General features: G+C 39.1%; 1 protein-coding gene across 1 annotated transcript in view; it reads left to right on the top strand.

Moving 5' to 3' along the window:
- LOC108542620 (transient receptor potential cation channel subfamily M member 6-like) overlaps positions 1-14,777 on the top strand; it is a 64,609-nt gene extending 49,832 nt beyond the window's left edge. The window contains exons 2-3 of the mRNA XM_017892693.1: positions 1,033-1,112; positions 14,591-14,777. Coding sequence (XP_017748182.1) covers positions 1,033-1,112; positions 14,591-14,777 — 267 coding nt within the window. The remainder of the gene's footprint in view (positions 1-1,032; positions 1,113-14,590) is intronic.
- The last annotated feature ends 572 nt before the right edge of the window (positions 14,778-15,349 follow it).

The raw sequence follows: 15,349 nt of genomic DNA, 5'->3' as shown, positions 1-15,349 counted from the left end.
TTTTTTTTTTGAGACAGAGTCTCGCTCTGCCACCCAGGCCGGAGTACAGTGGCGCGATTTCGACTCACTGCAATCTCCGCCTCCCAGGTTCAAGCGATTCTCATGCCTCAGCCTCCCAAGTAGCTGGGATTACAGTTGCCGGCCACCATGCCCAGCTAATTTTTTATATTTCTAGTAGAGACGGGGTTTCACCATATTGGCCAGTATGGTCTCGAACTCCTGACTTCAAGTGATCCACCCGCCTCGGTCTCCCAAAAGTGTTGGGATTACAGGTGTGAGCCACCATGCCCAGCTAGGACACATATTCTTATACCATTTAGAGCCAACATATTTTTATATTAGGACGAGGCCAGGCTCATAAGTAGTTGGGCTGTATAGTCGATCCAGTGTCCTCTGCCACTGGACTTGTAATATAGCTTATGGAGGAGCTTGGCTGTGACATGGATTCTGTAGAATTGGAGAGAGTTTATTAGGAGGAAGAGTAGGTATCAATGTCTCACTTGGATTTAGGGACAGTTATAGGCTGTGCAACCTGAAACAACACAGCCAGTGGTAAACTATGCTTGCAGAATGTGTATCGAATCTTGCTGAAGTCAGAGACACTCTTTCCAGTTTCCTGTGAAATCTTTGCCAAAGTGGGACTTGATAGGTAAAGATTTTGAAGTTTTGGGAGCTTTGTATTTATTCCATAGGATTATGGTGCAAGATGTAAAAGTGACTTTTGGTAGATTTAAGAGGATAAATCAGTTATATCTTTACTTCCTTGCTAGGGGTTTGTTCAGGTAGGGCTTTGGTTACTCAAAGTGGGGTCGTGGACACATTCACTTTGTGTGTCGTTTAATGTTCACATTTGGCTTATTTGTGCCTATGTTATCTGTAATAGAAACTGGTAAATGCTTAGCCTGTGTGGGGTTGATCTTGGCATTTTAATTAGTGTTCATGATACTTGAGTATTTCTTACCTGCCCGAACTACTATGGTTACATTGTTTTGTCACATAATTGAGTATAAAATAATGACACTTTCTTTTTAGTCCCAGAAATCCTGGATTAAAGGAGTATTTGACAAGAGAGAATGTAGCACAGTCATACCCAGCTCAAAAAATCCTCACAGGTAACATTTTCAATTACATTCTCCTTTTAAAAGCAACACTACCTGGAGGACTGTTTATAGAAACTTAGAAATATGACTTGTTTAGAAGATTTGATTATATCTATAAAATTAGAATTTTAGAAATATGACTTGTTTAGAAGATTTGATTATATCTATAAAGTTAGAATTTTCAATGTTTATTTCTTTCACTTTATAAAAATAATACATGATTACTGTAGAAAATCTGGGAAGAACAGGGACCTTGTTAATTTGTACCTTACTTTTACTCCAGTGTCTGTGACAGTGCCTGCCACATAGTAGGCTCTTGATAAACATCTGTGTTTTTTTTTTTTTTTTTCGTTTTTTTGAGACGAAGTCTCACTCTTGTCCCCCGGGCTAGAGTGCAATGGCTCAATCGCAGCTCCCTGCAACCTCCACCTCCCGGGTTCAAGCGATTCTCCTGCCTCAGCCTCCTGAGTAGCTGGGATTACAAGTGCCTGCCACCATGCCTGGCTAATTTTTGTATTTTTAGTAGATGGGATTTCACCATGTTAGCCAGGATGGACTTGATCTCCTGACCTTGTGATCCACCCACCTTGGCCTCCCAAAGTGCTGGAATTACAGGCATGAGCCACTGCGCCCAGTGATAAATATCTGTTTAAGGAATTTAATGAGGTATAAAGAAGTTTTTCTCAATGCCGTCACTGTTAATATTGTCGTGGATTTCATTCTACTTGATGCTTCTGTTCCTCTTGATGGGGGGATAGACATTACAGAAATATCTAGTGTTACATCCATTTCACTGGATTGGAATCAATAATTTACATTTTCTGAATACTGAATATTCCAAATATTGTGAGTGTTTCTTATCCTCAACTAAAGTATCTGTGGAAAATAGTGACTGGTGTATTTCATTACACTGTGCCCAGATTAGACGAACAGGTAATTTCAGTTCCATTTTCCTTCCATAGACTTTATTTTTATGGAATGCTTTATGAATTTGCATGTCATCCTTGAGCAGGGGCCATGCTAATCTTCTCTGTATCATTCCAGTTTTAGTATGTGTGCTGCCGGTGAGCGCCCATAGTCTTTTGGATTGAGCAGATAATTGGCAGCAAATGGAATAATTTGAGTTTGACTACCGAGTTCTTGACAACGCTTTGGAAGCTCTACTTGTAGAACGAAGGTCAAAAAAGCAACTAGTGAAAGATAGGGGAAGAAAGGGCTATGGAAAATTCCTCTGGGTAATCAGGTCTGTGAAATTAAGATTGACATTGCCCTTGGAAAAATAAATTAAAAGGAAAATAGAAGAGTAATATTTTAAGTAAGGGAACCACTCTATTTTAGATATTTTGAGCATTTGTCCTTTTATTCCTTTAAGGTTTAGAACTCATAACTATGTGCTTACGAAGGGTAGCATGGTAAGGTTTTCGAAATTCTAGTTCTTTGGAGATGACTGAAATAGTTTTCCTTGCCTTTGTTAAATATTTACTAGTCCCCCCCTTACTGAATTACCTATGATTTGTAAGTCTTGTGACTGGAAATTCTCATTTTACCTGCTTAAAAAAAGTTTATAGTATGCCGGGATAACCTTGTTTTTCCCCTTCGTCTTTTATGACATCGTGTGGTGGTGACTGGAATGCAAATTGATTCAGGTGGTTCATTTTGTGTCTGTGAATAAAAAAATCATTTTCACAATAATCTTGAATCTCAAAAAAAGTGATGAAATTACTCTTTTACTAGCCCATAGACTGAAGAAGAATATCAATGATTGTTAATTCCACGAATGTTCTAAGGCATGGTATACTTTAGCAAGTGAAAAAACAGTCTCTATATTGTGGGTTTGTAGATAAAAGTTAGTGGATGATTATGGCTATTTCTTCTATGCCAGCCTTTTTCTTAGATTCTAGTAAAATTCTCAGAATTGTAGCTTTTATGCGGTTTTCTTCATTATGGTGCACAAGAAGACAGTGATAATTCAGTTTTTAAAATATCGATAAAAGTTTCTTTCTTTTATTCTTTTTGTAGCTCCCAATAAGAAACAAATGTGATACACTTGATTATAACATCTTTTACTTCTCATATTCAATTTACTGTTGAAAGAAAGCTTCTGAGAAAAGGCATTCCGGAAAGACTGGGACAGGAAGAAATAAAAGTCCTGAATATTAGTTTCTGAATAACTTAGAGCGACCCTTATTTTATGAACATTACCTTTTCTTCCATTATTTTAACTAGAATTCCCTGTTAATACTTCTTCACGCACACACACACACACACACACACACACACACACACACACACATTTTGAGACAAGATCTTGCTGTGTTCCCCATGTTGCAGTGCAGTGGCATGATCTTGGCTTACTGAAGCCTCAACCTCCAGGACTCAAGCAATCCTCCCACCTTAGCCTCCCAAGTAGCTGGGATCACAGGCACACATCAGCACACAGGGCTAATTTTTTGAATTTTTTATAAGAGTCAAGACCTTATTATGTTGCCCAGGCTGGTCTTGGACTCCTGAACTCAAGCAATCCTCCCACCTCAGCCTCCCAAAGTGCTGGGATTACAGGCATAAGCCACTGTGCCTGGCCCAAAAATATAATTGATGACCACAGTGCTAACCCCTAAATCCATAAGGTTCTTCTGAATCATAAAAAAGAAAGATTAATAAAGGATAATTTATCATTATACCAAATGTCCCTTATTTGATAGTGCTTTATGGTTTTAAAGTGGTTTACATATATATATTGTCTTGATTCTCAAGAAATCTGTGTTATCTTCATAGTTTAATAATAATAATAGCTACCATTATTGTACACACTGTCTACTAGGTACCATAAGACACATTGCATATTACTATCTGAGATTTAAATTGAGGTATTTTGGTTCTAAACTGAATGTTGTATTAATTAGATCATAGTTGCTGCAGTAATTACATGTGGTAAATGCCATAATGGAATATTTGGAACATGATATATGAATTTCAGCAAACCTGAAATTCACCTGAAATTTGCATTTGCTAAAATGCAAATCACCATATTAGCCAGGATGGTCTCCATCTTTCATCCAGGAAGATCGAGACCATCCTGGCTAACATGGTGAAACCCCATCTCTACTGAAAATACAAAAAATTAGCTGGGCGTGGTGGCGGGCGTCTATAGTCCCAGCTGGTCGGGAGGCTGAGACAGGAGAATGGCTTGAACCCGGGAGCTTGCAGTAAGCCGAGATCGTGCCACTGCACTCCAGAGGGAGACTCCGTCTCAAAAAAGAAAGAAAGAAAGAAAGAAAGAAAGTGATGGTGAAAACCACAATTACTGTTGCACAAATCTAATAAAATGCAAAGCAAAATAAGGATATAATAAAAAGAAAAGACTTCATTTATTCTCCCTAGCTCCTACTGTATTCTTTAGAAACTCTGCTTGTCAATGTCCTCCAAAACCTCAACCCCACAACCTTCAGAGATAACTAAATGTGAAAATACTGGAAAAGCATCCACTTTTATACCTCTCAGAAATTAAAAATGTTTACAAACTAGTCATTTTTGCACCTAGCTGAGACTAGTTTTATTTTTTTTGATAGGGAGAGCCAAATGTCCTAATACAAGTTACTGAGCAGTCTCCCCTAGTCTCATTCATTTCTGGTGCTGTCTGTGTTATATACCACATTTCCGTCTGTCTATGGCTTTGTTTCTGAGCTTTCTTTTCAGTACTTTTGATCTACTTTTACACTTGTCAAATGCCACTCTGTTTCATTATTATAATCTTGTAATATATGTCTTGATATCTGATAGGGCAAGTTTCCTATCCTTTATTTATCTTTCTAAAAATTGTTTTTACTTTTCAAAAGACTTTTATGCATTTATACAAATTTTATTTTATTGAAAGAAAATTTTAACCAAGTGTGGTGGGCACATGCCTGTAGTCCTAGCTACTCAGGAGATTGAGGATGGGGGATAGCTTGAGCCAAGGAGTTCACATTCAGCCTGGGCAACACAGCAAGACCCTGTCTCAAAAAGAAAAAGAAAACATTTTATTTAAAATAGTATGTTTTAAAAGCAGTTCCACTACATTGCAATACTATCTTTAAAAAAAAAAATTCTAATTTTTAAAGGCAAGGTCTTGCTGTGTTTCCCAGGCTGAAGTGCAGTGGTGCAATCATAGCTCATTGCAACCTCAAACTCTTGGACTCAAGTGATCCCCACTCCTCAGCCTCCTGAGTAGCTGCCTAACTCCTGGCATGTACCACTGTGCCTGGCTGATGTTTTTTGTTTTTTATAGAGATGGGTTCTTGCTATGTTGTCCAGGCTATTCTAGAACTCCTGGCCTTGAGCAATCCTCCTGCCTCAGCCTCCCAAAGTGCTGGGATCCACTGCACCTGGACTATATTGCAATACTTTAAAATAATCCTAAATCTCTTTGTCAATAAGTGATTGTATAATATATATATATTTTGTTTGTTTGTTTGTTTTGGATTTTTTTTTGAGACAGAGTCTAGCTCTGTCGCCCAAGCTGGAGCGCAGTGGTACAATCTTGGCTCATACAACCTCTGCCTCCTAGGTTCAAGCAATTCTCGTGCCTCAGCCTCCCGAGTAGCTGGGATTACAGGTGCATGCCACCACGCCTGGCTAATTTTTTGTATTTTTAGCAGAGACAGGGTTTCACCATGTTGGCCAGGGTGATCTCGAACTCCTGACCTCAAGTGGGCTGCCCTCCTTGGCCTCCCAAAGTACTGGGATTATAGGCGTGAGCCACCGTGCCCGGCTGATATAATATACATTTTAGAATCACCTTGTCATGTTCCCTGAAAAATATTTTGAGATTTTGATTTTTTTTCTTTCTTTTTAAATTTTATGTTTTGTTCTTAACATGGCTTTGAAATGCTCTGAGTGATGGGTATTTTACTGAATTTATAAAACAATTTGAGAGGGAATTAACTTTTTTGTTTTTACCCCCCTCCTGGAATTGACATTTATATAAAGTGAACTTTTAGTACTTGTTGGTGATATGTTCTTTGAGACTTCAAAAGTTGTAATTAAAGGGACAAACATAAATACATAGTTTTTAATTTTGGAGATCTGTTTCTTCTATGGGACCTTGCTACAATTTAATGAACTGGGGGAAAAAAAGAATAAAATGTCAACTCAAATCAAATAGATAATTAGAATAGAAATATACTTAATCTGAAAGTTGGTTTGCACTAAAGAACTGCCTTATAAAAGCATAATGAGTTATTTCTCCAGATGTGGTTACCTAAATTTATGTTCTGCGGAGAAAAAGCCAGGCAGATGAATCATTATTTGTCTTGTGTTTGAATAGATGCTGCTTCATTTTGAAGGGTGACCCTTGTCCCAAAAGATGGTCAGATGACACCATTCTAACTAGTAGATCCTGATTATGTATATGCTGTCCTTTATGATTACTGTGCCTCCCTTTACATTAAGAACCTTTCCATATGGAACCCCAATATTCTTACTTTGACTTTTTGTTTTGTTTTGTTTTGTTTTGTTTTTTGAGATGAAGTTTCACTCTTGTTACCCAGGCTGAAGTACAATGGTGCAATCTCTGCTCACGGCAACCTCTGCCTCCTAGATTCAAGCAATTCTTCTGCCTCCCCTCCCAAGAAGCTGGCATTACAGGCACATGCCACCACACCTGGATTATTTTTGTATTTTTAGTGGAGACAGGGTTTTACCATGTTGGCCAGGCTGGTCTCGAACTCCTGACCTCATGTGATCCACCCACATCAGCCTCCCAAAGTGGTGAGGTTACAGGCGTGAGCCACCACGCCTGGCCTTACACTGGTTTTTGCATATACTGAAGTTTTCATCACCTGTGCTTGTTCTGGTTATCTTTTTTTTTGACACGGAGTCTCCCTCTGTCGCCCAGGCTGGAGGGCAGTGGCCCAATCTCGCCTCACTATAACTTCCGCCTCCCAGGTTCAAGTGATTCTCATGCTTCAGCCTTCTGAGTAACTGGGATTACAGGCACATGCCACCACGCCCAGCTGATTTTTGTATTTTTAGTAGAGATGGGGTTTCACCATATTGTCCAGGCTGGTCTAGAATGCCTGACCTCAAGTGATCCGCCTGCCTTGGCCTCCCAAAGTGCTGGCATTACAGGTGTGAGCCACTGCGCCCAGCCCTGTTCTAGTTCTCTGAAGAGACTGTAAGTTGTAGACACTTCTGTTTCCCCTGTAACTTCTCACCATGTGCTACCTGACATGCTGCTCAGTACAGTAGCTGCACAATAAGTATCCTAAGCCCACTGATCAGCTCTTTCAGAGCAGGGTCCTGCTCAGTGAGCATTGCTACATGTTCTCAGTTACACAATGAAAGGAAAGGAAAGGCATTAGAGACCACGTTGTCCAACCAATGCTTACATTACTGCAGTTGAAGAAATAGAGGCTTTGGGAGAGTAGGGATTTGCATGGCGTTGGCCATTTCCTGGTCCAGTGCTTTTGCTCCAGGACACATCGCTTCCTAGATGCTTTCTGTTTATGGTCTAGCTGCCTGCGCTTCAGCTCTTGTTTTTGGGTACCCCTGCTTGTCAGGTACAACCTACTGTTCTATATATAACCAGGATTTTAGTCATCTAGAGCTGCCATAACAAAATACCACAAACTAGATGGTTTAAACAACAGAAATGAATTTTTCACAGTTCTAGAGGTCGGAAATCCAAGACCAGGTTGTTTGCAGGGTTGGTTTCTCTTGTGGTCTCTCCTTGGCTCGCAGATGGCCACCTTCTTACTGTGTCTTCAGATAGTTTTTCTCTGTGTGCACACATCCTTGGGATCTCTCCCTCTTCTAAGGACATCATTTCTATCAAATTAGTCCTCCACCTTTATGACTTAATTTAACTTAACTTTTTTTTTTTTTTTTTGAGACGAAGTTTCACTCTTATTGCCCAGGCTGGAGTGCAATGGTGCGATCTCAGTTCACTGCAACCTCCACCTCCTGGGTTCAAGCGATTCTCCTGTGTTAGCCTCCCGAGTAGCTGGGATTACAGGCACCTGCCACCACACCTGGCTAATTTTTTGTATTTTTAGTAGAGATGAGGTTTCACCATGTTGGCCAGGCTGATCTAAAACTCCTGACCTCAGGTGATCTGCCCCCCTGGGCCTCCCAAAGTGCTGGGATGAAAGGCGTGAGACACCGCGCCCTGCTGAATTTAACTTAATTTAACTTTAAGGAGGTAATTAATACAGTCACATTGGGGTCAGGGCTTCAGCATATGAATTTTTTGGAACACAATTCAGTCCATAACAGCTAGCTACATTTCTCCACCTTGTACTCAAATATATTTGTCTCTGTCGTCTCTTTGGAACAGTTTGGAAATTGAGCTCTGGCCCTGTCTAGATTTCTTTACGTTTTTTTCTTCTCACTGGATATATTTGTTATCAGATAAGCAGATATATAGAAGTTAAATATAACATTTGCTAATGTATACTGCACCTTACGTAGTTTATGCAATTAATTGTGCATCAGAATATAGACACTGAAATTTAGAATGAAAAGCTGTCAAGAAGAATATTGACTCAGGTGAGGCATTGCAGGCATTGCCATCTAGCTGGAGGCAGGGCAGTTGGGGAAAACTGTGGACCAGGATGCGATTTTAATTAAAGAAGGTTTAGAAATTTGAAAGGAGTAGTCCTCCATTTTCTCCCATTTTACTTTCCATTGTTTCAGTTTCTCATGGGCCAAAAATATTAAATAGAAAATCCCAAAATAAAACTATTTATAGTTTTAAAATTGTGTGCCATTCTGAGTGGCCTGATAAAATCTCTTGCCATTTGCTTTGTCTAGCCTAGGACATGAATCATTCCTTTATCTGGCCTAGCCATGCTACAGACGCTCCCCACCTGTTAGTGGCTTAGTAGCTGTCAGGGTTATCAGGTTGACTATCTTGGTGTTGCAGTACTTGGATCCAAGTCACCCTTCATAATGGCTCCAAAGTGCAAGAGTAGTGATGCAGGCAATTTGGATGTGCCAAAGAGCCATAAAGTGCTTTCTTTAAGTGAAAAGGTGAAAGTTCTCAGCTTAATAAGGTAAGAATAAAAGTTAGCTGAAGTTGCTAATATCTGTGGTATGAACCCATCTTCTATCCATGAAATTGTGAAGAAGGAAAAATAAATTCATGCTAGTTTTACTGCTGGACCTTCAGTTGCAAAATTGTGGCCACAGGGCCATAATTTTGATAAGTGCTTAGTTAAAATGAAACAGTTGTTGCATTTGTGGGTGGAAGACGTGAACAGAAACTTGTTCTGATTGACAGCAATTAGGTTTGGTACTGTCTGAGGTTTTGGGCACCCACTGGAGGTCTTGAAACATATGCCCTGAAGATAAGGGGGAACTACTACTACGTATATATTATTTCTTGAGACTGGCTTCATAACTGCATTATTTATTTATTTTTCAGAATTCCTGAGTGTAGGCTTCATAACTTTAATCAGAGACACAAAGTTATTTATGGCCCTTAAAATCAAGAATGACAATGGTTTAGAGTATACTTTGTCTTTGACTACATAGATATATGACTATATATATTATATATATTTAAAGCCAGTCAAATTTAGCAGTGGGGGATTGTACACCAACTTTAGTGACACTAATGTTAGTAAGTTCTGATAATCTACTACCATCAGACCAGCCTGCCTTTGACAATATTGAATGCAAATTAACATCTTAAAATAATGATTAAAAATCCCAGCACTTTGAGAGACCGAGGCAGAAGGATTGCTGGACCCCAGGAGTTCAACGCCAGCTTGGGCAACATGGCAGAACCCCAAATTAGCCAGATGTGATAGTCCGTGCCTGTAATTCCAGCTGCACGGGATGCTGAGGTGGAAGGATTAATTGAGCACGGGAAGTCGAGCCTGCAGTGAGCCATGGTCACACCACTGCACTCCAGCCTGGGTGACAGAGTAAGAACTTATCTCAAACTAAAAGTAAAATTTTAAAAGTGAGAATGTTAAAGCTAATAATAATTTTAAAAAATTTTTTTACAAAAGAAATATGTCCTTGCTAATACTTGACATTGTCAGCCATTTTTGGTTAAAACTTGATGATGGGTACATAATAGCATCTAATTGTGAAAAGACCATTGTCAGCTTGCAGAACACCTCATCTGTATACTCAAGGTAGGAAAGGAATAATGTCATGGTGAATTAGTGCATGGAGCCATGTGTGGTTTGTAGACTCATAGGATTGATGACTAGGCTTTTTGGAACTTGTAAACAAACCCAGGTCTGAAGATTTTAATAGATGAAGATAACTTCTTAAAAGTGTGCATTTTAGAAAAATATTGTAAAATAGCCGGGCGTGGTGGCTCACGACTGTAATCCCAGCACTTTGGAAGGTCAAAGTGGGTGGATCACCCGAGGTCAACAGTTCAAGACCAGCCTGGGCAACATGGTGAAACCCCCGTCTCTACTAAAAATGCAAAAAAGTTGTCTGGGCATGGTGACACACCCCTGTAAACCAAGCTACTTGGGAGGCTGAGGCAGGAGAATTGCTTGAATCCAGGAGGTGGAGGGGGCAGTGAGCAGAGATTGTGCGTGCCACTGCACTCCAGCCTGGGCAACAGAGTGGGACTCTGTCTCCAAAAAAAAAAAAAAAAAAAAAAAATTCAATAAGAAAAATGTTTTCAGTTTTTAAAGTTCCTGCTGCTATACCTATCTAATTCTCATTTAAAAATTGGTCACTGAAGTTCATACCAGAAAATAATGTAATTGTTTTAAATGAGAATTAGATAGGTATAGCAAGAACTTTAAAATAATATAATAGGGCCCTTCTTGCAAAGGAGGCACATAAATTTAGAAATATGAATTTCGCTTTAAGAAGAGAATGAGCTTTAATTATAGGGAAAAAAAAGAAGCAAACAATTTACCCCTTAAATGTCTATTCGTATACTGGGCCATAAATTGACTTGTTTGTATTGACAAGAAATCTAAAGAAAACAGAAATTTAATATCCAGGCAGCTAAGCAGAATCAACTTATCTGTTGATTGATTAATCAAGGTGAGGTGAAAGTCACAGTAGGAACTGTACTCAATTATTTATAATAAATGACAAATTTTCTCTGCCTCTCGATATTCATTTTGAAGAGATAAGAACTCTCTTGATGTCAAACTGATTTCCTAGAGAGGCTCTTTTTATTTATTTTTTTACGTAAATTTTTTTTAAATCATCCATCCCAAAATGTCAGAGAGGTTCTTTTTACTCATCTAAATTATAAGTCTTTCCCTCTATATTTGTATTTTGTTAGTTTTATTCAACGCGTTGTAGATCATGCATAAAATGATAAATTATTTTTACTTTTCGTTTTGTTTGAGACAGATTCTGACTTTGTTGCCCAGGCTGGAGTGCAGTGATGTAATCTCAGGTCACTGCAGCCTCTGCCTCCCAGGCTCAAGTGATTTTCCTGCTTCCCTAGTAGGTGAGATTACAGACTTGTGCCACCATGCGGGGCTAATTTTTATATTTTTTGTAGAGACAGGGTTTTGCTGTGTTGCCCAGGCTAGTCATGAACTCTTGGCCTCAAGCGATCCTCCCACCTTGCCCTCCCAACATGGAATTACAGGCATGAGCCACTACACTTGGCCTGTTTATCTTTTTGTGATTGACTTCTTTTAATTAGCATAATGTCTTCAAGGTGTTTCCATGTTATAGCATGTGTCAGTATTTTCTTCTTTTTTAAGGCTGAATCGTATACCGTGGTATTTATATACCACATTTTGTTTGTCCACTGCTCCACTGATAGACATTTGTGTTGCTTCCACTTTGTGGATATTCAGAATAATGCTGCTATGAACATGAGCATGCAAGAGATTTTTAGTACAGGCATATACCTCATGTGTGTTACTTCATTGTGTTTTACTGATATTGCATTTTGTACAATGTGGAGGTTTGTGGGAACCTTGCATTGAGCAAGTCTATCAGTGCCATTTTTCCAATGGCACATGCTAATTTCTTGTCTCTGCATCACATTTTAATAATTCTTGCAATATTTCAAACTTTTTCATCTTATCATTATTGTATCTGTTATGACAATCTTTAATCGGTGATCTTTGATGTCACTATTATAATTGTTTTGGAGTGTCATGAACTGCACCCATATAAGATGGGGCAAACAATTAGATAAATGTTATATATGTTCTGACTATTCCACTGACCGATCCTGTCTCTTTCCCTCTCCTTGCGCCTCCCTCTACCTTGAGATGCCACAATGTTGAAATTAGGCCAATTAATAATCCTATAATGGCCACTTAATGAAACAAAATGAAATAAAGAGTCTCACATATCTCAGTTTAAATCAAAAGCTAGAAATAATTAAGCTTAGTGAGGAAGGCATGTTGAAAGCTGAGATAGGCTGAAAGCTAGACCTTTTATGCCAAACAATTAGCCAAGTTGTGAATGCAAAGCAAAGGTGCTTGATGGAAACTATAAGTGCTACTCCAGTGAACGCACAGTTGATAAGAAAAGAAGCAGCTTTATTGCTGATATGAAGAAAATTTGAGTGGTCTGGATAGAAGATCAAACCAGCCACACCGTTCCCCTAAATGAAAGACTAATCCAGAGCAAGGTCCTAACTCTTTTCAATTCTGTCAAATCTGAGAGAGGTGAGAAAGCTTCAGAAGAAAAGTTTGAACCTAGCAGATGTTGGTTCATGAGGTTTAAAGAAAAAAGCAGTCTCCGTAATATAAAAGTTCAGGGTGAAGCAATAAATGCTAACACAGGAGCTGCAGCAAGTTATTTAGAGGATCTAGCTAAGATTGTTGATGAGGTACCTAGGCTAAACAAAGATGTTCAATGTAGACAAACAGCCTTATGTTGGAAGAAGATGCCATCTAAGACTTTCATAGCTAGAGAGAAGTCAATGCCTGGCTTCAAAGCTTCAAAGGACAGGCTGACTCTCTTGTTAGGAGACAATTGGAGGTTTGTAGGAACCTTGGATCAAGCAAGTCTATCAGCACCAGTGCTGGTGACTTTGTGTTAAAGCCAGCCCTCATTTACCATGCCAAAATTTTAGGTCCCTTAATGATTACGCTGAATTTACTCTACTTGTGCTCTATAAATGGAACAACAAAGCCTGATTGTCAGTACATTTGTTTTTAGTATGGTTTACTGAATATTTTAAGCCCACTGTTGAGATCTACTGCTTAAAAAAAAAGATTCCTTTAAATATATTTCTGCTCATTGACCACACACCTGGTTACCCAAGAGCTCTTACGGAAATATTACAAGGAGATGAATGTTGTTTTCATGCCTACTAACACAACATCCATTCTGCAGCCCATGGATCAAGAAATAATTTTGAATTTCAACTCTTATTATTTAAGAAATATATTTTGTATGGCTTTAGCTGCTATAGATAGTGATTCCTCTGATGGATCCGGACAAAGTAAATTGAAAACCTTCTGGAAAGGATTCACCATTCTAGATGCCATTAAGAACATTCGTGATTCATAGGAGGAGGTCAAAATGCAACATTAATGAGAGTTTTGGAGAAGTTGATCCCAGCTTTCATGGATGACTTTGAGAGGTTCAAGACTTCAGTGGAGGAAGTCACTGTAGAAGGTGCTGGAAATAGCAAGACATCTAGGATCAAAACTGGAGCTTGAGGGGTGTGACTGAATCTCATTAAAAAACTTGATTAGATGAGGAGTTGCTTCTTATGGATGAACAAAGAAAATGATTCATTGAAATGGAACCTACTGATGAAGATTGACCATTGTAGAAATGACAGCAAAAGATTTAGAATATGACGTAAACCTAATTGATAAAACAGTGGCAGAGTTTGAGAGGATTGCCCCGGTTTTGAAATAAGTTCTACTGTGGGCAAAATGCTATCAAACAGCCTCACATGCTACAGAGAAATCTTTTGTGAAAGGAAGAGTCAATCAATGTGGCAAACTTCATTGTTGTCTTATTTTAAGACATAGTGCCCCAGCCACCTTAACCTTCAGCAACCACCATTCTGATTAGTTAGCAACTACCAACATTGAGACAAGATCCTTCACCAGCACATAGATTACAACTCACTGAAGGCTCAGATGGTTGGTAGCATTTTTTAGAAATAAATTATTTTAATTAAGGTATGTACGTTGTTTTTTAGACATAATGCTATTGAACACTTAATAGACTACAGTGTAGTGTCAGCATAACTTCTATATGCACTGGGAAACCAAACTATTTGTGTGACCAGTTTTATTGCCATATTTACTTTATTGCAGTGGACTGGAACCAAACTTTTAATATCTCCAAAATATTCCTGCGTTTAAAAAAAATATTCCCCAAATTATCCTAATGTGCAGCCAAGGGAGAGGCCCACTAATAGTGTTTCTAAACTTAGAAGACAGTCCTATGTTAGAAATCTAATATAAACCTTAATGTGAAGTTTTAAGAAATACCATATGGCATCTATACATTGCTTTAGAAAAAGATAGAAACATTGCATCTATTTTCTATTTTGAAGTTGAGTTTTTTTTGGTCTTGAATTTAAGGTGTTACTGTGGCCGACTGATTGGAGACCATACTGGGATAGATTATTCCTGGACCATCTCAGCTGCCAAGGGTAAAGAAAGTGAACAATGGTCTGTTGAAAAGCACACAATGAAAAGTCCAACAGATACTTTTGGCACGATTAATTTCCAAGATGGAGAGCACACCTCCCATGCCAAGGTTTGCTAATAACCCAAATTGTTTTGCTGGTTTCTTTTTTTTGAGACGGAGTTTTGCTTTTGTCGCCCAGGCTGGAGTGCAATGGCGGGATCTCAGCTCACTGCAACCTCTGCCTCCTGGGTTCAAGCGATTCTCCTGCCTCAGCCTCCCAAGTAGCTGGGACTACAGGCGCCCACCACCACGCCTGGCTAATTTTGTATTTTTAGTAGAGATGGGGTTTCTACTAACAGGTTTCTGCCTGTTTGAAGTATTTCTGCCTTCACATTTTTCAATAACTGCACCATTCCTGATGTTCAGAAATTTTAATATTTTAATTTTGGAATAAAGGAATTATGTATCAAGAAGTTCACGCTGGGCACGTTGGCTCATGCCTGTAATCCCAGAACTCTGGGAGGCCAAGGCAGGTGGATCACCTGACGTCAGGAGTTTGAGACCAGCCTGGCCAACATGGCGAAACCCTGTCTCTACTAAAAAATACAAAATTTCGCTGGGTGTGGTGGCACGGGCCTGTAATCCCAACTACTCAGGAGGCTGAGGCTGGAGAATCACTTGAACCTGGGAGGTGGAGGTTGCAGTGAGCC

This window comes from Rhinopithecus bieti, unplaced genomic scaffold (assembly GCF_001698545.2).
Source record: "Rhinopithecus bieti isolate Rb0 unplaced genomic scaffold, ASM169854v2 scaffold_19708, whole genome shotgun sequence".
In the NCBI taxonomy this organism is placed as follows: Eukaryota; Metazoa; Chordata; class Mammalia; order Primates; family Cercopithecidae; genus Rhinopithecus; species Rhinopithecus bieti.
This window is presented reverse-complemented; position numbering and strand designations above follow the sequence as displayed.